General features: G+C 47.4%; 2 protein-coding genes and 1 pseudogene across 2 annotated transcripts; 1 reads left to right on the top strand and 2 right to left on the bottom strand.

Annotated features, from left to right (window-relative positions):
• The first annotated feature begins 765 nt into the window (after positions 1-765).
• LOC114809490 lies at positions 766-885 on the top strand (annotated as a pseudogene).
• Positions 886-5,389: 4,504 nt separating this feature from the next.
• Positions 5,390-6,337, bottom strand: LOC100090733 (olfactory receptor 56A4-like). Its single transcript, XM_001519738.3, has one exon. The coding sequence runs from the start codon at positions 6,335-6,337 to the stop codon at positions 5,390-5,392; it is 948 nt and encodes a 315-aa protein (XP_001519788.2).
• A 14,971-nt stretch (positions 6,338-21,308) lies between these two features.
• LOC100093544 (olfactory receptor 56A3-like) lies at positions 21,309-22,253 on the bottom strand. The gene has a single exon (XM_001521762.3). The coding sequence runs from the start codon at positions 22,251-22,253 to the stop codon at positions 21,309-21,311; it is 945 nt and encodes a 314-aa protein (XP_001521812.3).
• Positions 22,254-24,009: the final 1,756 nt, after the last annotated feature.

The following is a 24,009-nucleotide window of genomic DNA, read 5'->3' on the forward strand; positions in this document are numbered from 1 at the left end:
TTGGGCAAGTCACTTCACTTCTCTGTGCCTCAGTTACTTCATCTGTTAAATGGGGATTAAGACTGTGAGCCCCATGTGGGACAACCTGATGACCTTGTATCTATTCCAGCACTTAGAACAGTTCTTGGAACAGAGTAAGCACTTAAATACCATTGTTATTATTAGTATTACCTCTGCTGGCTATTCACATTTCTCTATACTGATCATTTCATTTAAGACTCCCTCCCACCTGTTTCTTTCTCACTTTTCCCCCTTCTTCTTCTGCTCCATCCCAGCAATGATTCTTTCCTCCGCCCAAGCTCACCTGCTACTTGTACTTTGCTTTGAAGTCACCTTTCTTCAATCTATTGTTCATGTTGTTTCTCCAAATGGAACCTTCTCGCCCCTCAAACTGGCAAACCACAGTTTGCCCTGCCTTCTAAGCCTCTTATCATAGAGCCTCTATAATTAACATAGAAAGACTTCTGAGCTAGAGCTTTGGAGGGAGGCCACTTCTCTGACTTTAGAAACCATTAGGCCTAACAGATAGTTCAGGGTCTGCATGATCAACACATTTCTGGATGCTTCCTCCAGGACATAACCCTTAAATAATCTCCCATTCCCCCAGATCATTCCAGTCCATCAACATGCTTAACACTCATGTGTAGATCTGTGTATTCCATTTCTCTATGTTTTTTTATGGTATTTGTTAAATGCTTACTACTTGCCTGGCACCCTACTAAGATCTGGAGTAGAAACAACATAATTAGGTAGGACACGGTCCATGAGTTGTAATGAAAGGAGAGAAGGTTAGACTCACCTTAAGAAGGATGGAAGAGGTCCTAGTAGCCTTTACAACACATAAGACATTGCCACCTTCTTCAAGGCATCTAACCAATTTTTTTTTATGCCTCTAGACTGTGAGCTCATTGTCGGCAGGAAATGTGTCTGTTTGTTGTTGTTATTGTACTCTCCCAAGGGCTTACTATATTGCTCTGCACACAGTAAACATCCAATAAATACGATTGAATGAATGAATGAATGTCCTTCATGGGACTCACAGTTTTAATTCAAAGATCACACACAGAAGAAAAGGGGCGGAGCCGGCATTAGGATCCGTGCTCTATCCACTAAGCTAGGCTGCTTTATTTATTCATTTTTCTGCTGACTTTTAGTTTTACCATTGACATTGATATTTTACTCCTATTTCTTTTGCCTGGACACAATTTCATTCTCCGTGTTTACCCCATTAGCTCCTTTAAGTCCAGGACATGCCTCCTATCTTTATTGCTTGCTCGCAAGCACCTAGTACAATAAGCTGCACATAGTAAGGGATGATAATGATCGGCAGAGAGTAAGCATTCAATAAATAACACTGATGATGATGATGATGATAATAATAATGATGGTATTTGTTAAGCTCTTACTATGTGCCAAGCACTGTTCTACACATTGGGGTAGATACAAGGTAATTAGGTTGTTCCATGTGAGTTTCACAGTTTTAATCCCCATTTTACAGATGAAGTAACTGAGCTCAGAGAAGTTAAATGACTTGCCCAAAGTCACACAGCTGACATGTGGTGGAGCCGGGATTAGAACCCGTGACCTCTGAGGCCCAGGTCCGTGATGTTTCCAGTAGGCCAAGCAGATGTGGGGAGACAAAGTGATCTAAAGAGAGAAGGTTCTGGGGTTGAAGTAAGGATCTGAATCTCCTTTAACTGACAGAGTCCAGGGAAGGGAATTGAATCAGTCAGCCAGTCAGTTGTATTTAGTGAACACTTACTGTGTGCAGAGCATTGTATTAAGCACTTGGAAATGTGTCTGGTTATCATTATATAGTATTCTCCCAAGCGCTTAGTACAGTGTTCTGCATACAGTAAGCATTCAATAAATATGACTGACTGAATGAATGAATACAATATAACAATATAACAGTCACATTCCCTGCCCACAGTGAGCTTACAGTCTAGATGGGAAGGCAGACATTAATATACATAAATAGATTGTCAACTCACAATCCCACTGATATCCCATTTATCCAGTCACTTATCCTTTTCCTCCTTGATTACTGTATCAGCCTCCTTGCTGACCTCCCTGCCTCCAGATTTCTGATATTTACATAGTTGCTGTGGGGCTGGGAGGGGAGAAGAATAAAGGGAACAAGTCAGGGTGACTAGAGGAGGCTGGGTTATAGAAGGAGAGAAATGAGGCAAGGTAGAAGGGGATAAGAGGAGGTAGAAGGAGATAAGGTGATGGAGTGCTGGAGTGCTCTTGACCTACTGTGAACCCCCCACCCCCTAATCAATTTTAGAAAATAAAAAAATAGTCAACTGGTTCTATTTTTTTTATGGTATTTGTTAAGTGCTTACTATGTGCCAGGCACTGTTCTAAGCACTAAGGAAGATACAAGATAATCAGGTTGAAAACAGTACATGTCCCACATGGAGCTCACAGTTGTAATCACCATTTTACAGATGAGGTAACTGAGGCACAGAGAAGTGAAGTGACTTGCCCAAGGTCACACAGCAGACAAGTGGTGGAGCCAGTACTGGAGTTTGGATATTTGGGAAAAAAGAAACCGTGAGTAATGAACAAAACTGGGCAATGCTTATTAACGATAGCTGACCTCAGTTTTGCTTGGTTATCCAAATTTTCCACTTTCAGTTAGTTTGGAAAATTGACTTTCTCCCATCTAAGTTTCCCTAACCAACCAGTCAGAGGGTTTAGGCTCCTAAAGGAATCCATGGATGGCAAAAAATGAGTTGGAAGAACCTAAGACTCATGGAGTAAAGGGGGTTACGGACTGCTCTGCTTCCACCTTGGTGGTGGAAGTGATAGAATTTCATTGTAGAAGACAACAAAAGTGACATTCTAAAAGAGTGTTTCAAATCGGCTTCATTCTCACTTTCTCTCTCCAGCCCTGAGACCGTATCCTACTTCTTTGCTGATGGACTGTTAGGTCACCCATCAGGTCATATATCAGTAGTTTAATGACACCATTCCCATAAATTGGTCCAAGCAGCATCTCATCACAATGGGAAGAGCTGAGACAGCCAGAGGGAGGAGAATGTCTTCTGGGGCTGGGTCATCAGTGGTGAAGTCTTCTGACCAAAGAGCCTCTTACGGCAACACACGTGGTGGACAGATCTAGCAGGAATCTTCAAGCTAGTTGGCTAAGGTGGGCAGCAAAGATCGCTGGGTCTTTGAGGGGGTTACTCTGGCTGCTTAGAAACAATACTGGGGCCAGTGGAGACATGTGGTGGGATGAATCACCCAAAACTGCAGGCCACATTCCCGGAGGGGATGTCCTGATGAGGGCTTGTAACCCTGGACAGAGTTTCTGCAGAGATATTGTAAGTCTTATAATACGACAATGCCCAGTTTCAAAATTCCTGCTCACAAAGGAAGTTATAGTCCAGAAATCTCGTATCCAGCCCGTCTAGGATCATGCTTGACACTTAGTAAGGGCTCAGCAGATATCATCATGATTATTGGTATTAGTACTATTCCTAGCAGATTGTTAGTGCTCCATAAATTCCACTGATTGATTGGATTCAAGAAAACTTGTTCAGTCCCACACTTGCAGTCTGGGTCAATAAATCAATCAATTATATTTATTGAGTGCTGACTGTGTGCCAAGCCCTGTACTAGGTGCTTGGGAGAGAATAATAGAGTAGAGCTGATGTGTTGTTATTCCTGATGTGTCATCTGGGACAGCCACCATGTCAGAAGCATCTTGAAGGGGGTCGCCTGCATGGTACTGGGCAGGAAGCCCAGGAGAGACTTCATTCGTTCATTCAGTCATATTTATTGAGCAATGAGACACCCGGCTCCAGGACACATGGGGTAGGGGAAGAAGGGTAAAAGGACGATAAAACCAGGGCTCAGATATCTGATGAGGAGAAGGAGATGCCAGGCTCATGGCTGCCTGGGGTCTCTGTGTGGTGAGTGCACCTGCCTCATTTCCACCAGCGGCCCAAACCCAGGGACACCTCCCCGATCCCTGCCGTGGCAGACTGAGCTCTCCATGCATAGCTCCGTGATAAGTGGGGGTGATTCACTGTACAGGAAGGTAGGGGGTGGAGACCAGTGTCAGCTCCATGATGGAAGCAGCTTGGGGCTCACCAATCCGCCACAGAGCCTACTTCCCGGGAAGGCAAGGGAAACAGTACACTTAGCTCATCTAACACAAACCACAATCTCCTCTTTCTTGCCATTAATCTCTTGCCCCTCTCTTTCCTCAGGCGTGGAACTCCCTCCCCCTTCCTATCTAACAGTCCACCATTCTGCCAGCTTCAAAGCCCTCCTAAAATCACAACTTCTCCAAGAGGCTTTTCCTGACTAAACCTTTGTTTTCCCAATGAGCCTTCCCCTCTGTGTCACCTCTGCAATTGGCTGTGGTTACCTTCAGAACTTTGATACATACCCCAATCTCACAGTACTGAAAATGGTAGCCTCATACTCTACTCTTTCCCCATCTGTATTTTATCTCAATGTCTACCCTTGTAGACTGTAAGCTCCTTGCGGGCTGGGATCTTGCCTATCAACTCTACTGTACTGTACTTTCTTCAGGGTTTAGTACAGTGTTCTACACACAGTAAGTGCTCCATAAATACCACTGATTGATTGACTGAGACAACAGTGCTACAAATGGTAATAGCAGGAGAATGGAAAGATGAATAAAAGAGGAATTAAGTAATATATGCTAAAAGGCTGAGGGCTGTTATATTAACATAAGTGACTTCCGTCTTGACATGATCTCGGGGGCTTCCTAGGGAAAGCTTCCTGGAGAAATTGGAATTTCAGGCTTCAAAGATGGGGAAGGCTTTGGTCTGGAAGATTTGAAGGAGGATGGGACTCCAGGCAGGGGAGAGGGTGTGAGACACCAGAAAAAGTTGAGCTTGGGGGGAATTGAGAGTGAAGCCTTGGGAGTATGGGGTAGGCAACTTGAAAGAACATGGGACTCGTGCTTAGGAGACTTGAGTTCTAATTTGGCGTTGACACTGGCCTGCTCCGTGAACTCGGACAAATCATTTACCTTCCCTGGGCCTCAGTACTTTCATCTGGAAAATGGGATATGATACCTGCTCACTCTCCCTCCCTCTTAGACTGTGACTCCAGGGTATCCTGTCTCCTGATCTGATTATCTTGTAGCAGAAAGGTCTAGTGGAAAAAGCGTGGACCTGAGATTCAGAGGACTTAGGTTCTAATTCCTGCTCTGCCACTTATCTGCTATGTGATCTGCAAAATGGGGATTCAATACCTTTTCTCCCTTCTACTTAAGCTGTGAGCCCCTTTTGGGGACTGATTACCTTGTGTCTTCCCCATCCCTTAGTACATAGAAAGCACATAGTAAGCACTTAACGAATAGCACAATTATGACAGGCTCCCCATCCTAGTCATTCCACCCTTACCCCCTCACTTTCCTCAAGACTCTGTGGATACCCTCCTTGATCTCCTTTGTCCGCACTCCATAGACAATGGGGTTCAGGGCAGCCGGGATGATATAGTGCAGGACATTGAGGAGGATGGGGATGTCGGCATGGACTCTTTTCTTGACCACATTGGTGAGGACCAGGACCAGCAGGATGGTGCTGAAGAAGAGGATGAGGATGAAATGGGACCCGCAGGTGCTCAGGGCCTTGGCCGCTGCCCCCTCAGCCTTCAGACGCAGCACAGCACGCAGGATGAAGGCGTAGGAGAGGGTGATGAGGACCAGGTCCGAGCCCAGTAGGGTCCAGCCCACCACAAACTGGTAGAGTTGGTTGAGGGTAATATTTCCACAGGAGAGCTGCGATACAGACAGGTTGCCACACAAACAGTTCCTAATGATGGTGTTCCCACAGTAGTGTAGCCGGGCAGAGAGGATGGGGACAGGCGCCAGGAGCAGGAAGTTGCGAGTCACGATGAAGACGATCGCCTTAGCCACAAAGCAGTCAGTGATGATGGACGGGTACTGCAGTGGGTGGCAGATGGCCACATAGCGGTCATAAGCCATGACCAAGAAGGTAGAGGACTCCATGGTCAGGAAGGTGTTTACGATGAGCATCTGCAAGAAACAGCCTGCAAAGCTGATGGACCACCAGCCCAACCAGAAGATGGCCAAGACCTTGGGGATGACAGTGAGACAGAGAACGAGGTCCTGCAGGGAGAGGAGGCTGAGGAGGTAGTACACGGGCTGGTGCAGAGACTCCTCCAGCCGGACAGTCAGCAGGAGCAAAGCGTTGGCCCCCAGGGCCACAATGAAGAGCAGGGCCAGGACGACGGAGAGCCCGAGCTGATGGCTCCGGGGCCCAGGGAGGCACATGAGGTGGAATTCGGAAGGCTGAGTGAAGGAGTTGTTGCTGAGAGATGACATGGCGGAACAGCTGAATGGAGCAGGCTTCTTCCTGAGAACCTGGATAAGCAGAGACAGATGTAAGTTCCTTGTCTGCCATAGCCAAAAATAACCCAGTGGTTTAGTGACTCGCCCACTTCTGCTCCTAGGTTTCCTGTGCCCAAGCTGAATCGTCCACAGAAACTCCCTCCTTGGTCCCTGAACATTGTATCTCTAACTCATACTTTTTGCTATGCACACAATGTCCACCAATGTCACACAGTGGCACACAGTGTCAGTCATTCAACGGTATAAGAAGCAGCATGGCTTAGTGAGTAGAGCATGGGCCTGGAAGTCTGAAGGTTAAGGTTTCTAGTCTCGCTCTGCCACTTGTATGCTGTGTGACCTTGGACAAGTCACTTCACTTTTCTTGGACTCAGTGACCTAACCCGTTCTTGACCCCACTTCCCCCTCCAGTTATCGCCCTACCTCCCTACTACCCTTCCTTTCCAAAATCCTAGAACGAGTCATCTACAATCGATGCTTAGAATTCCTTAACTCCCATTCCCTCCTAGACCCCCTCCAATCTGGCTTCTGTCCCCTCCACTCTACCGAGACTGCTCTCTCTAAGGTCACCCGTGACCTCTTTCTTGCCAAATCCAATGGCTCCTACTCCATTCTGATCCTCCTTGACCTTTCTGCTGCCTTTGACACTGTCGACCATCCCCTCCTCCTCCATACCTTATCTCACCTTGGCTTCACGGACTCCGTCCTCTCCCGGTTCTCCTCTTACCTCTCTGGCCGGTCATTCTCGGTCTCCTTCGCTGGCGCCTCCTCCCCCTCCCATCCTTTAACTGTTGGAGTTCCTCAAGGGTCAGTTCTCGGCCCTCTTCTGTTCTCCATTTACACTCACTCCCTCGGTGAACTCATTCGCTCTCACGGCTTTGACTACCATCTCTACGCAGATGACACGCAGATCTACATCTCCGTCCCTGTCCTCTCCCCCTCCCTTCAGGCTCGCATCTCCTCCCGCCTCCGGGACGTCTCCACCTGGATGTCGGCCCGCCACCTAAAACTCAACAAGAGCGAGACTGAGCTCCTCATCTTCCCTCCCAAACCCGGTCCTCTCCCAGACTTCTCTATCACTGTGGATGGCACGACCATCCTTCCCGTCTCTCGGGCCCGCAATCTCGGTGTCATCCTTGACTCGTCTCTCTCGTTCACCCCATGCATCCTATCCGTTACCGAGACCTGTCGGTTTCACCTCTACGATATCGCCAAGATCCGCCCTTTCCTCTCCACCCAAACGGCTACCTTACTGCTACAGGCTCTCCATATATCCCGGCTAGACTACTGTGTCAGCCTTCTCTCTGACCTCCCTTCCTCCTCTCCCGCCCTGCTCCAGTCTATTCTTCACTCTGCTGCCCGGCTCATCTTCCTGCAGAAACGATCTGGGCATGTCACTCCCCTTCTTAAACAACTCCAGTGGTTGCCTATCGACCTCCACTCCAAACAAAAACTCCTCACTCTAGGCTTCAAGGCTCTACATCACCTTGCCCCTTCCTACCTCTCCTCCCTTCTCTCTTTCTACTACCCACCCCGCACGCTCCACTCCTCTGCCGCCCACCTCCTCACCGTCCCTCGGTCTCGCCTATCCCGCCGTCGACCCCTGGGCCACGTCCTCCCGCGGTCCCGGAATGCCCTCCCTCCTCACCTCCGCCAAACCGATTCTCTTCCCCTCTTCAAAACCCTACTTAAAACTCACCTCCTCCAAGAGGCCTTCCTAGACTGAGCTCCTCTTCTCCCTCTACTCCCTCTGCCATCCCCCCTTTACCTCTCCGCAGCTAAACCCTCATTTTCCCCTTTTCCCTCTGCTCCTCCACCTCTCCCTTCCCATCCCCACAGCACTGTACTCGTCCGCTCAACCGTATATATTTCCATTACCCTATTTATTTTGTTAATGAATTGTACATTGCCTCGATTCTATTTAGTTGCCATTGTTTTTACAAGATGTTCTTCCCCTTGACGCTGTTTAGTGCCATTGTTCTTGTCTGTCCGTCTCCCTCGATTAGAAGGTAAGCCCGTCAAATGGCAGGGACTGTCTCTATCTGTTGCCGACTTGTTCATTCCAAGCGCTTAGTACAGTGCTCTGCACATAGTAAGCGCTCAATAAATACTATTGAATGAATGAATGAATAAAATGGAGATTGAGATTGTAAGCCCCGTGTAAAACAAAGACTGTATCCAACCCAATTTGCTTATATTCGGATACCCCAGCACTTAGTACAGTGCCAGACACATAGTGAGCACTTAAAAAAATCACAGTGATTATTATTATTTATTAGTATTATGGCATTTATAGACTGCTTATTTTATGAAGAACATTGTACTATGCACATGGAAGAGTACAATATAACAGAGTTGCTAGACATAATGGTAGACACAGCAGGTGCTGAATCCAGTGCACTACACACAGTAGATGTAGACATTCAGGTCAGTACCCTGAACCCAATAGATCTTCAGTACAGTGTTCTGCACCCTCTCAATTTTGTGCCTGGAGAGTTTCAAGTACTCTACCAGTTTTGGCTTTGGGAGGGAGAAGCATACTCATTCCGTTCCTAGGCTTGTAATGAATAGAAGGCAATATGCTAAAAGTCAAAACTCAACTGTGTTAGGCAGCAGCGGCATGGAAGAGAGTCGAGCACGGAGACTCAGGTTTATTATGCGGAAGAAGACAGTGGTAAATCACTTCTGTATGTCTATTCATTCACTCATTCATTCAATAGTATTTATTGAGCACTTACTATGTGCAGAGCACTGTATTAAGCCCTTGGAATGTACAAGTCGGTGACAGAGACAGTCCCTGCCCTTCGACGGGCTTACAGTCTAATCGGGGGAGATGGACAGACAAGAACAATAGCAATACATAGAATCAAAGCAATAAATAGAATCAAGACAATAAATAGAATCCAGAAAACGCTATGGATACACTACCAGAATGATTATAGATGAAAGAGGAGCATTCTGGGAGGGATGTGTCCATGGAGTTGCTCTGGGTTGGAGACGACATGACGGCATAAGACAAAACAGTATTCTGCTCTCAGCAGATTCAAGCACCGTGGAAGATGCTCGGCACACAATAGATACTCAGTACAGAACAGTAGTGCTCAGTAATTAGTGATTCTAATGAGGAAAAGGAAGACTAATAAATGAGAAATGACTCAAATTCCCTCCCTGAAAAGTCGTGGGTCCAGAGAGGTGCTGCCTGAATCCCTTACTTTATAGGTTGTATCTTGGCCCTTGGCATACCTCCAAACTTTAATCCACAGTCCTCCAAAAGAATGATTGAATCTCACTATTATACTGATAAGATGACTGGACATTTGGGGTCATTTCACTTCTCTGTGCCTCACTTACCTCATCTGTAAAATGGGAATTGAGACTGTGAGCCCCACATTGACAAGGACTGTGTCCAACACAATTTTCTTGTATCCACCCCAGCACTGACTACAATGCCTGGCACATAGTAAGTGCTTAACAAATGCTACAGTTATTATTATTAGTTATTATTAATATTATGGTATTTATTGAGTGATTACTGTGTGGAAAGCACTGTACTAAGCACTTGGGGGAGTACAATACAACAGAGTTGGTAGACGTGTTCCCTGTCCACAATGAGCTTACAGTGTAGAGGGACGATCTTACAGTCCAGAAACTTTTCATAAAGAAAATTGTTCATTCTTATGAGCCCAGAACCAGAGAAACCTACTCAGCAGTTTTCCAGTGGTTGCCCTCAGATATAATTGATAGGAAAACATTAGCGAGCAAACACAAGCAATTGAAGCAGATTAAGGAACTAACTTCTTAGCATGATTCAACCAACTACACAGATCTTAACTCCCTTCAATTTGACCCTGCTAGCTTTTCTGCTCTGCTTCCTTTTAGCTCAACTGGGTAACTTTAAATATATCAGATTCAGCATGGAAAAGAAACCTCTCCTGCTTAAAATACAGGCGATCAATCACTCAATTAATGGAATTTAGTGAGCACTTACTGGGCGCAGAGCACTGAACTAAGCATTTGGGAGAGTGCAATACAACATTGTGCTCCCCTGCTCGGCCCTAGGGACATTGTGTCCTCTGGGGGCATTGTGTCCCCCTGCTCTGGCCCGGGGACATTGTGCTCCCCAACCGCTCCCCCACTCCGCCCGAGGCGGCTATTTTGGGAAGCCCTCACTCCTCTTCCCCCTTGAGGTGATTCATCTCCCCCGCCCCCGCCCCGGGCGACGATGTCCTTGTTCTCACCATGTTACCTTACCTTAGCCGCCGCCTACGGCCGCCACCCACCCCGGACAACCTCAGGACCCCCCCCCGCCGCCACAGGGACATTTGGTCATGAGCTCTGGAACTCTCTCGGCTGCTGGCCGCTTGACTTTGAGTCTCATCGGATAGGGTCGGCTCGTCCCCCGACCCTGGTCATCGCCTGCTTATTAACACTATATCTTGTTATATCCCGGCTAGACTACTGTGTCAGCTTTCTCTCTGACCTCCCTTCCTCCTCTCTCGCCCCGCTCCAGTCTATTCTTCACTCCGCTGCCTGGCTCATCTTCCTGCAGAAACGATCTGGGCATGTCACTCCCCTTCTTAAACAACTCCAGTGGTTGCCTATCGACCTCCGCTCCAAACAAAAACTCCTCACTCTAGGCTTCGAGGCTCTCCATCACCTTGCCCCTTCCTACCTCTCCTCCCTTCTCTCTTTCCACCGCCCACCCCGCACGCTCCGCTCCTCTGCCGCCCACCTCCTCACCGTCCCTCGGTCTCGCCCATCCCGCCGTCGACCCCCAGGCCACGTCCTCCCGCGGTCCCGGAACGCCCTCCCTCCTCACCTCCGCCAAACTGATTCTCTTCCCCTCTTTAAAACCCTACTTAAAACTCACCTCCTCCGAGAGGCCTTCCCAGACTGAGCTCCTCTTCTCCCTCTACTCCCTCTGCCACCCCCCTTTACTTCTCCACAGCTAAACCCTCTTTCCCCCTTTCCCTCTGCTCCTCCACCTCTCCCTTCCCATCCCCACGGCACTGTACTCGTCCGCTCAACTGTATATATTTCCATTACCCTATTTATTTTGTTAATGAATTGTACATCGCCTCGATTCTATTTAGTTGCCATTGTTTTTACGAGATGTTCTTCCCCTCGACTCTATTTATCGCCATTGTTCTTGTCTGTCCGTCTCCCCCGATTAGACCGTAAGCCCGTCAAATGGCAGGGATTGTCTCTATCTGTTGCCGACTTGTTCATCCCAAGCGCTTAGTACAGTGCTCTGCACATAGTAAGCGCTCAATAAATACTATTGAATGAATGAATGAACAAGATTTGGTAGACACATTCCCTGCCCACAGCAGTCTTAGTTTAGAATTGATCCATCATCAGTCAATCAGTGATATTTGAGGAGGGCCTATTTAATGCAGAATGCATACTAAGCACTTGAGAGAGCACAGCAGAGGCTAGACTAGTGTTGTCTTTCCTCAAACTGCTCAGCTCTGAGGGAGTCAAATGGACAAAAATTACTACATATAGTGGGGGTGGAAGAAAGGTAGTAGTGTAAGTATATCAAGATAAATTAACTTAATAAATAATGGTATAAACAAAAGGGAAGCAGTGTGGCCTAGTGGAAAGAGGACAGACCTAGGAGTCAGAGGACCTGGATTCTAATCCTCTGTCCTCCACTTGGCTGTTGTGTGACCTTGGGCAAGTCACTTTACTTCTCTGCACTTCCGTTACCTCATCTGTAAAATGAGGATTAAGACTGTCAGCCTCATGTGGGACCTGGACTATGTCCAACTTGATTAGCTTGTAATAATAATGATGGAGTTTGTTCAGCGCTTACTATGTGCCAAGCACTGTTCTAAGCACTGGGTTATATCTATCCCATGCTTAGTACAGTGGTTGGCACATAGTAAATGCTTAAAAAATACCATGAAAAATTACAGAGGGCTTATGTGCTGAGGATAGGAACAGAAAGCAAAGATGCTAAGCATGGCTGTTGGATCATTGTGAAATAATTGGGGAAAACTGCCTGGAGAAGGTGAGCTTTTAGGAGGGAATGGAAGGGAAAGAGAGTTGGGGCTGGTGGATCTTATTGGGGAGGGAATTCCAGGCTAGAGGGAAAGCATGAGTGGGGAGTTGGAGGCAGGAGAGTCAAGAGTGAGGTATAGTTAGAAGGTGAGCTTGGGAGCTCAAAAATTCCAGATTTCAAGAGTTTCTTTTGAAAAGGCCTACATAGGAAGACAGGGGTGGGAGGCAACAGACCCCAGACAGTCCCAGGGAATCGTCTCCATCCCATAGCCCACTAAAAGGAGTCAAAAAGGCTGAGATAATTTTCATTGATTTCTAAAATGCACTTTTGAACATGACTGCCAGCAGTCAGAGGCTGACTAGATAGGGAAGCTTCCCTCCACAAAGCTGGGGACTTCAGCATTAGCTCAAGACAAACCTGGAAAGCAAGAAATGAACTCCAGCCCTCCTTAGGTGAATTGTCAGGGAGACTGGGGTGGGGTGTCCCAGTCATTGGAAGGAGGGTGCTGACTCCTTGCAGTGGGCAGGGCCATGCAGTGTCTTTCTTTCCTCACCTGCTTAGAGGAACTGGTCGAAGTTTAATCTCCAATGTCTCTGTTCTTCTAATCTTCTGGTTGAGGGCAGGGAATGCATCCACTAATTTTGTTGTATTGTATGCTTCCAAATACTTAGTACAGAGCTCTGCACATAGTAAGCACTCAATAAATACCATTGATTGATTGAGTGAGTGATTCTGCTTATGGCCCTGGAGCACTTTGACCAGTCCCTACAGACGAGGTCTATTTGTCCAACAAGGTTGAGACCCCATTACAACCAACCCTGCCAGGCATCTGCTAAGCTGGTCTTTCCCTCCCAATTCTGAGCCTGAGTGTCCCCTTTCTCTCTCTCCAGATAGAGTTCTCTCTAAAGGAAGCTGTGTGGCCTGGTGGAAAGGACACAGGCCTGGGAGTCAGTATACCTGGGTTCAAACCCTGGCTTTATCACTTGCCTCCTGTGTGTCCTTGGTCAAGTCAATTAACATCTCTGTGACTCAGTTTCCTCATCTGTAAAATGGGAATTAAATACTATTCTCCACCTTCCCATGAGGCAGAGTGCTGAATTATTACCACTATTATTTCTCTACAGTTCTCCCTTCCCAAGTCTCGGTCCCAAGCCCATTCACCCCGAGCATCTCTCCTCTAAGCCTTTCACTTTCTATGTCAGGCTTCCCTGTCTTCCACTCTCTGAAATGCCCTAGCTGGACTTTCACTGCTGCCTGAGGTTTCATAAGACCACTGTCCTCCCAACCTGAGTTCATTCCTGGAAGCAGGTTCTTTCCTGTTGGGGAAAGGGAGAAGGGAGTGCATTCTGAAGAAGGAAAAGCAGCAGGAAAGGGGAAAGGATGAGGAGGAAGGAGAGGAAGTCATAAGCAGAAAAGAAGATTGAGGGGGAAGAGGAGAGAAAGGGAAGAGAAGTAGAAAGAAAAGGCAAGAGAGAAATCGAGGAGGAGGAGGAGGAGGAGGGACAGAAGCAGAAATGTACCTGTTGTCCACAGCGGGTTCAATCCTGGGAATGTGATCCCAGTTCCAGGCCCTTGTCTTGGATCTCTTTGCCTGGAGGTATGAGAGTGGGGTAGAGATGGTGTCCAAGAGGAAAGGCAACTATCACCTATGTCATTTCTTTTTACCATGTGCCAAGTTCTATACTAAGCCCTGGGTAGATTCAAGCTAATCAGACACAGTCCCTATCCCACATGGGACTCAGAGTCTTAATCCCCATTTTACAGGAAGAGGTAACTGAGACAAAGAGAAGTGAAGTGACTTGCCCAAGCTCTCACAGACAGCAGACAAGTGGCAGAGTTGGGATTAGAACCCAGGTCCTTTTGACTCCTAGGCCTGTTATCGATATACTAGGCCATACTGCTTCTCATTTGAACATAAACTCCTAGAGTCCTTGGGCTGACTGGCTCCCCTGGGGGCATCTTATCCAGTCTCCTGCCTCCAAACAGGACAGATCCTTCTCCAGGTCAGGCAGCTCTCCTCTGTAGAGGGGGCTTCAGGAGAGGAGTCCCCTCTTCCTTGCCCCTGCACGATCAGCCTCACTAAATTTAGGAAATAAAAGATCTTGAGCCTGAAGGAATATAAAGAGCTGCGATTTTCCTCTGACTCATTGAGTGGCCTCGGTGATTCCCTTTCTCTCTTTGTACACCAGTTTACCAACTTGAAAACTGGGAACAAATCATCTCTGCCCCTCCCTCTCCCTTCTTTCATCTCTTCTTTCTTGGCACCCCCTCCTCTCTCCATTCCAGGTCAAGTGAGATCCAAGGTGGGTATCTGTTGATTGTTATATTGTACTCTTCCAAGAGCTTAATACAGTGCTCTGCACAAGGTAAGTGCTCAATACATTTGATTGAGTTAGCACTTTAGATCCCTAGAAGGGAAGAAAGAAATCCTGGAGATTGTTGCCACTATTCTGGGGAATTGGCATGAGCAGAGGGGCTGGGCCACGGGTTTACTATACTTCCCCAAGTGCTTAGTACAGTGTTCTGCACACAGCAAGCATCCAGTATGACCAGTGATTGTTGATTGACCGCTCAGGTTTTTCTGAGCAGACCTCAGAGCTCCTACCATCACCACAAGTGGCAAAGAGACTGGGCTCATTGTTGCCTCTAGAATTCCAGGTTAGAGTTCTTATTCTGTGGGAGCAGGGCTAGGTTTTGGCTTCCCAGAGGCAGAGAAATGATAGAGAGGTCCAAAAGAAAGCTCTCCAGCTGAAGGAGTCCCAGAATTGTGCTTTTTCAGCTCATTTTGAGTGGTCTGGTTGTCTCTGCCAGGCTGTAAACCATCTTGGCCAGTTTTCTCTGAAGGTCTTCTCTGCCTCAGTTCAACACCTAGCCATTTCTCCCACCTAAGCCCCAGTCATCCCCATTGCTCCCTCTGTCCCATCTGGCCAGGAGAGCTTCTGTAGTGGCTCCATACTCATATATTGCAAGCTGACTTCCTGACAGCTGACATACTGCAAGGTGAACTGCAGCAGACTGACCTGCTGCTAGATGATCCATAGGAGGTTGACCTGCTGCAGACTGATCTGCTATCAGTCTGACATGAAGCAAGGTGATAAGTTATATCAGGTTGATCTGGCCAATTTCCTCTTCTTTCCACCATTCCTGTGGACCTAGAGGTTTTCTCTGCCCCGGCTCAACCTCCTATCCATTTCTCCCACCTGAGTTCTAGTCATCCCCTCCCCTGCTTTTGTCCCAACTGGCCAGAAGAACCTCTGTAGTGACCACACTCACAAACTGCAAGCTGACCTCCTGTTAAGCTGACTTGGTGCTGACTGATGCTGACTGACCTGCTGCCAGGTGACCTGCAGCCGGCTGACCTGCTGCAAGCTCATCTGCTACCAGGCTGACCTGCTCCAAGCCGATCGGCTGCCAGGATGACCCTGCTGCAGGCTGATCTGCTGCAAGGTGACCTGCTGCAAACTTACTTGCTCTCCTCCAGCACCTACCTCTGGGATGGAGACTGCTCCCTGGGCCCAGGCTTGTGGATGGGCCACTGCGAGGTTCTTTATGGTTCTCAGACCCTATTGGGACCCTCTGGTGGCTGAGGGAGCCATGCAGCTCTGTGCCTGGGGACCAAAGCACCATCCCCCTTCGTTAGAGACTGCCGCGTGTGCTCACACTGTAAGAGACAAAACTGGGCATAATCCAGATCCGGCCTGGGGACTGGGGAGGAGAATAGGGATTGATGTTAGAGTCTCAGATATGGGGTGTGCACATGGCTTCAGAGATGAGTCTCTCTGACAGGGATGGGTGGAAATGGGAGCAGGAGAATGTTTTCCTTGGAGTTCTTCATGCTGCTGCTGAGAAAAATAATCATTATAATAATAATAGTGTTTGTTAAGCACTTAATCTGTGCAAAGTTCTGTACAAAGTGCTGAGGTAGATACAAGATAATCTGTTTGGACACAGTCTTGGGTATATGTGAGGCTCAGAACCAATCTTTTTAACTGTGACACCCCAAAGAGGGGAAACACCTGATAACACCTGTTCTAAGTGCTGAGGTAGATACAAGTTAATTGGTGGGATTGAAAAATGAATATTTAAAATAAATCTCAAAAAGGAGAGAAGAGTAAGGGACAATCACAGCTCTCTTCACAAAGTTTTATGGGGATTCCGGAACCAGCCACAGGGAGCTAGGGCACTTGTGAGCCTACCAGGAGATCTGGATCTTCTCTGGGTTTGGCCTGAATCCTCAGTTCTGAGGCTACCTTGGCTCTGCCCTTGCTAGACCCAGGATTGCCTGGCTCTGGCTCTACCAAGAAGCAGCATGGCTGAGAGGATAGAGCACAGGGCTGGAAATCAGAAGGCCTGGATGTCATTAGGACCTAGGTTCTAATCCCACCTCTGCCACTTAAAAAAAAAAAGATGGAATTTGTTAAGTGCTTACTATGTGCCAAGCACTGGGGAGATACAAGGTGATCAGGTTGTTCCACGTGGGGCTCACAGTCTTAATCCCCATTTTACAGATGAGGTAACTGAGGCACAGAGAAGTGAAATGACTTGCCCAAAGTCACACAGCTGACAAGGGGCGGAGTGGGAATTAGAACCCATGACCTCTGACTCCCAAGCCTGGGCTCTTTTCACTGAGCAGGTCCAGCCAAGTCATTTGCAAACCATACTCAACATACGAGCAATGAAGTTCTGGAGCAAAGTCAGTGTCCTCACTTGGAAGATATTCTCATGTTAAAAATAATGATAATAATGGTGGTACTTGTTAAGCTCTTACTATGTGCCAAGCACTGTTCTAAGTGCTGGGTTAGATAGAAAGTTTTCAGGTAGTCCCACGTGAGGCTCACAGTCTTCATCCCCATTTTACAGATGAGGTAACTGAAGCCCAGAGAAGTTAAGTGACTTGCCCAGAGTCACACAGCTGACAAGTGAGGGAGCCAGAATTAGAACCCACGACCTCTGACTCCATGCTCTTTCCACTAAGCCACACTGCTTACACTGGGTGGGCTGTGTGAAGAGAATAAATGAGAGCTAACTGCTCCTGGACAGAGAGCAAGATTTGGAAACCAAAAGCAAGGAGGGCAGCAGAAACATGTTAAGGATACAATAAAACAAAGTCTCAGACAATGTTGCATCCCAGAGGACAACTGACAGTTAGCTGTTGAGGAGAAATCAGCCTGGTACACTGCTATGAAGAAAGAAGCTACTTTCTTTGCTCCTTTGCTCCTTGAGCGAAGATTCTTTGATTGTGAGAACTCTGAGGGACAGGACCATGTTTAAATTCTTCCTGTGTATTCTCTCCCAGCACTTAGTACAGTACTCTGCACATGGTAAAAACTATTATTATTGCTACAGATTCTGAGGGAAGGGAGACACATATTTAATCCCCATTTTAGAGGTGAGGAAACTGAGGCACAGAGAAGTTAAGTGACTTGCCCAAGGCCACACAGCAGAGAAGAGTTAGAGTAGGGATTAGAACACAGGTCCTCTGACTCTCAGGACTGGGCTCGTTCTGTTAAGCCTCCCTCCTCCACCCCTATATGCCATCATATTTGTTCCCATTCACTGAGGTTTTAAAGCAATTCAGACCAGGACCAGAGAAAATCAGGCAGAAGACCTAAAAGCAATGAACATCACACTCTGTTCTTTTTAATCCTTTGTATTTTGTCTTTCAGGTGTGGTGATCCCCTGCAGCAGGGGGGAAATCACCTCTTGAATACATAGTTGGAATCTCTGCCTTAGTTATTTTTCCAGCCAATCTCCCAGTGCTTAATATAGTTGTCTGCACACGGTCCATTCTTAATGAATACTCCAGACTTCTACAGAATGTGATTCTCCCTTCTTCCAGAAGGACCCATTCTCCAGAGTTCCTTCCAAAACATCTGACTGCCCCTGACGGCAGTGAGCTAGTTTACAAGACCTGAACAATCTGACTTGATTACACAAATCAATCCTCGAATTACAGGGACAGCCATCACCTCCCCACAAGTAAGCATAGTCGATAAAGCAAGAACCTGGAAGTCAGAAGGTCATGGGTTCTAATCCCGGCTCCAGCCAAATGCCCCCACCCCCTCTTTCCTAGATCAGTCGTGCCCTTTTCCATCAGTTTCGTGACCCTCCTTAAACAATCAGTGGTATTTATTGAGCACTTACTATGTGAAGAGCACTGTACTAGACACTATGAAAAAATAAACAAGTGGGACATAGATGCAGTTCCTGTCCCTCAGGGGACTCACAATCTGAAAATTAAAAGGGGGAAAGGGGTCAAGCTACTAAAACAACATGAATACAAAAACAAAGATCAGTAGGGTAGGCTTCTGAGGATAAAGGAGCAGAATTTCAGACTCCTATGGTCCATAGCCCATACCACAACCATGGTGGACCACTACAACAGTAGCAGTCGCCACCATCTCTCTGAGATTTTGTGGAGTCGGTCTCAGGCAGTAGCTACTTTTCTCTATCCCACTGGGGTGGTGGAACGCAGATCAGGGTGAAGATTCCTGCTTGATGTGGCAGAGTTCCAGTGCAGGCAGCATGGTGGTATGTAGAGGAGGATGCTGAGGGCCCTGAGAGCTGTCATGTGCAGATGGCTGGTACCTGTGGGTGTCAGGCAGCTGTGTGGTGGATAGGTCTGAGGTATGGCCAGTGGTGCCTTAAATCCACCTGGGTAGTCTGTGGGGCACAGAGGGTGCTGGGATCAGACCTCCTAGAGTGGCAATGGAGAGGTGGCTGGCACTTTAGTCAAATACATTTTACCTTTCCACCTAAGCTTGCACTTTCCCCCCAAACCCCAAATTCTTATGGCTGATGCCTCTGAACCAGATTCCCCCCCTCCAGCCCTCCCCCGACCCCTCACCCTCTTCAAGCTGGGTCTAGCAGAACCAGTTCTGCCTCCTGTAGGACCAGTACATAAGACAGCTCCTCTGGAGAAGAATTCCTTAGCCCCTGGCACTAAAGTGCTAAAATTTTCTGCACCTGAAGCGGGTGGGGACGAGGTGTTCCAGGGGAGCTAATGCCATAAAGAAGAAGCAGCAAGGCATAGAGATAAAAGCACAGGTCTGAGAGTCAGAAGGTCATGGGTTCTAATGCCAGCTCCACCACATGGCTGTTGTGTGGGAAAGTCACTACACTTCTTTGCGCCTCAGTTACCACATCTGTAAAATGAGGATTGAGACTGTGAGCCTTCATGGGACAGGGTCTGTGTCAAACCCTCTTCTCCCCATTGAAGCCTTACTGAAGGTGCACCTCCTCCAAGAGACCTTCTCAGGCTAAGCCCCCTTTTCCTCAGCTCCCTCTCCCTTCTGCATCACTATGACTCTCTCCCTTTGCTCTCTTCTCCCCCACACACCCCCTACAGCACTTATGTATATATGTGTATTTCTATAATTCTATTTATTTATATTGATGCCTGTTTACTTATATTGCTGACTGTCTTCCTGCCCTCCTCCGCCAAGACTGTAAGCCCGTTGTGGGCAGGGATTGTCTGTCTTTATTGCTATATTGTACTTTCCAAGTGCTTAGTACAGTGCTCTTTACACAGTAAGTGCTCAAAAAATATGATTGAAGGAATGAAACCCAATTTTCTTGTATCCACATTAGCACTTAGTAGAGTGCCTGATCCATGGTAAGCACTTCAAAATATTATTATTATTATTATTATTAAAGCATCTGCTAAGGGCCAGCCTCTGGTCTGATTCCAAGGAGCAGACCTGGGAGCTGCTGAGAGCTGTAGGAGGGAGGAGAGCCAGGGAAGTGATGGGTCTCGGAGGCTATCTTAAAAATAATAATAATAATAACTGTGGTATTTGTAAAATGCTTACTGTGTGCCAGGCACTGTAATCACTGGGGTGGTTACAAGCAAATCAGGCCGAGACTGTGTTCCTGTCCAACATAGTCTCTAATTCCATTTTACAGATGAAGTAGCTGAGGCCCAGAGAAGTGAAGTCACTTGCCCAAGGTCACCCAGCAGACAGTGGCAGAGCCGGGATTAGAACACATGACCTTCTGACTTCCAGGTTCTTGTTTTATCGATTATGCTTACTTGTGGGGAGGTGATGGCTGTCCCTGTAATTCAAGGATGGATTTGTGTAATCAAGTCAGATTGTCCAGGTCTTGTAAACTAGCTCACCGCCGTCAGGGGCAGTCAGATGTTTTGGAAGGAACTCTGGAGAATGGGTCCTTCTGGAAGAAGGAAGAATCACATTCTGTAGAAGTCTGGAGTAGTAATAGTATTCATTAAGAATGGACCGTGTGCAGACAACTATATTAAGCACTGGGAGAGAATCCACAGGTCCCTGTCCCTTGGGCTCACAATCTAGCAGCAAAAGTGAGGAGAAGGGTCTCGAGGCAGACAGTCAGGAATGATGAAACATTCAACACAGACAAATGCACAAAATAAAAGTATAGTAGGCTGCTGTGACTAGAGGAGCAGAATTTCAGGCTCATCGGGGACCAGAGTTCAGGACACACCCTCAGCCACAAGGACTACTGTAGCAGTCCCAGGTTTTCCTGAGATTTTTGTGGCCTTCTGATGGTGTTCTTCTCTTTCCTGCTGGTGGAAGGCAGGATGAGATTGAGTCACTTCAGTGAAGAGGAGGAGAGGCTGTGTCAGTTCCCAGGGAAGTAGCATGGCTGTCTCTCTGGTGGTGAGGAGTGTCAAAGATACACTGCAGCTGCTATTCTCTAACCCCTCAGGAGTGGTAGTTTACAAGACCTGGAAGATCTCACTTGATTACACAAACTAATCCTTGAATTACAGGAACAGATATCACCTCCTTACAAGTAAATATAGTGGTGGTAGGAGTGGTGCTCAGATGCTAATAAAGTCCAGGAAGGTCTGGACCTGATTCCGTTATCCTGACCTCCCACAAAGCCTGTTTGGGTTACTGTACTAGGTCTGAGGAAGCTGTTTCCTAGTCCCAGGGCCCCCCAGTCCTAGCCATTCCACCCTCACCCCCTCACTTTCCTCAAGACCCTGAGAATCCCTTCCTTGATCTCCTTAGTCCACACTCCATAGACAATGGGGTTCAGGGCAGCAGGAATGACGTTGTGCAGGACATTGAGAAGGACAGGGATGTTGCCATGGACTCTCTTCTTGACCACATTGGTGAGGATCAGGACCAGCAGGATGGTGCTGAAGAAGAGGATGAGGATGAAATGGGACCCGCAGGTGCTCAGGGCCTTGGTCGCTGCCCCCTCAGCCTTCAGACGCAGCACGGCACGCAGGATGAAGGTGTAGGAGAGGGAGATGAGGACCAGGTCCGAGCCTAGCAGGGTCCAGCCTGCTACGAACTGGTACAAACGGCTGAGGGTGATATCACTACAGGACAGCCTGGACACGTGCAAGTTCGCACAAATGCAGTGCTCAATGACATTTGTTCGACAGTAGTGTAGCCAGGCGGAAAAGACGGGGATTGGGAAGCTGATGAGGGTGTTGCGAGCCACGACGAAGAAGGCTGCCTTAGCCACAAAGCGGTCAGTGACGATGGATGGGTACCGTAGTGGGTGGCAGATGGCCACGTAGCGGTCATAGGCCATGACCATCAGGGTGCAGGACTCCATGGCCAGGAAGCTGTTCATGACAAACATCTGCAAAAAACAGCCTGCAAAGCTGATGGATCGCCAGTCCCACCAGAAGATGACCAAGACCTTGGGGATGACGGCGAGACAGAGCACGAGGTCCAGGAGGGAGAGGAGGCTGAGGAGGTAGTACACGGGCTGGTGCAGAGACTGCTCCAGCCAGATGGTCAGCAGGAGCACAGCGTTGGCTGCCAGGGCCACAATAAAGAGCAGGGCCAGGACCATGGAGAGCCCGAGATGATCACTCCCCGACTCGACAAAACAATTCAGAAGGAAGTCGGAGATTGTGGTGGAGGAGCTGTTTGTAAGAGGCATGTAGTATTTGAGCTGTAAAGGTTACTTCCTTGCCGATCGAGATGGGTCCTGATGGAAGTTGGAGTCCTGTCCCCTAAAAATAATAATAATAATGATGCTTTTTGTTAAGCACTTACGAGGTGTCAAAAACTGTTCTAAGTGCTAGGGTGGATACAAGTTAATCAGGTTGGACACAGTCCCTGTCCCACAGGGGGCTCACAATCTTAATCCCTATTTTACAGATGAGATAACTCAGGCTCAGAGAAATAAGCTCATAGTGGAAAGGGAATGTGTAAGTTTATTGCTGTATTGTACTCTCCCCAATGCTCAGTATAGTGCTCTGCACACAGTAAGCAGTCAACAAATGCAATTGAATGAATGAATGCAAGTAAAGTGACTTGCCCAAGGTCACACAGCAGACAAGTGGCCGAGCCGGGACTAGGATCCTGGTCCTTCTGACTCCCAGGCCCATGCTCTATTTACTAGGCCATGCTGCTTCCCTAGTAACTGTGGTATTTGTTAAGAACTTACTTAGTGCCAGGCACTGTACTAAGAGCCGGGTGGATAAAAGCAAATCAGGTTGGACACAGTCCCTATCCCATGGGGGGCGCACAGTCTCAATCCCCCGATGAGGTAACTGGGGCCTTGAAAAGTGATAAGACTTGCCCAAGGTCACACAGCAGACAAATGGCAGAGTCAGGATTAGAACCATAACCTTCTGACTCCCAGGCCTATGCTCTACTCACTACACCATGCTTCTTCTGTCCTGAGACAGGAGAGAAGAAAGTTCATTTGGAATAAGGAAGCAGCATGTCCTAGTGGAAAGACAATGGACCTGGGAGTAGGCGGGTCTGGGTTCTAATCTTGGTTCTGCAATTTGTCTGCTTGTGACCTTTAGGCAATTCATTTGATTTATCTATACCTCAGTTTCCTCATCTGTAACATGGGGATTAAATCCTCCTCTCTCCTACATAGACTGTGAGCCCCATGTGACATAGATACTGTGTTCAACCATATTATCTTGTACCTACCCCAGCACTTAGTATAGTTCTTCACACATAGTAAGTACTGAACAAATACCATAATTAATTAATTAAGGAGGAGACCATTGACAGCTTTCTTCAGAGAGCTAGCTTTGTTAAATGGTTCATCAATATACTAATGATTTTATTTGTTAAGCACCTACTATGTGCCAAACACTACTTGATACAAGATACTAATTAACAGTGGTATTTTTTAAGCATTGTTCTAAGTGCTGGTGTAGATACAAGCTAATCAAGTTGGACACAGTCCCTGTCCCACATGGTGCTCACAGTCTTAATCCCCATTTTGCAGATGAGGTAACTGAGGCCCAGAGAAACTCAGTGACTTGCCCAAGGTCACACAGCAGACAAGTGACAGACCTGGGATTGGAACCCAGGTCCTTTTGAGTCCCAGGCCCATGCTCTACCCACTAGGCCATGCTACTTCCCTTCAATGCAGTCACTCACAGTCCCTTTCCCACATGGGGCTCACAGTCTAAGTAGGAGAGAGATGAGGAAACGGAGGCACAGAGTAAGCACTTAACAAGTACTATTATTATTATTATCATTATTATTAACTCTCCATTTAATTATTTGGTTGAATTCCACTATTAGTAAATACTTTTGTGTTCAACTTCTCTAGGAGAGTGCAAGTTCTTTGTTGGAAGGGATTGTATCTTGTGGTCCAGTTATTCTTTCCCAAGTAATCAAAATAGTGCATTGAACTCAATAAATGTCATACTACTATTACTGTG

This window comes from Ornithorhynchus anatinus, chromosome 2 (genome assembly GCF_004115215.2).
Source record: "Ornithorhynchus anatinus isolate Pmale09 chromosome 2, mOrnAna1.pri.v4, whole genome shotgun sequence".
Taxonomy (NCBI): Eukaryota; Metazoa; Chordata; class Mammalia; order Monotremata; family Ornithorhynchidae; genus Ornithorhynchus; species Ornithorhynchus anatinus.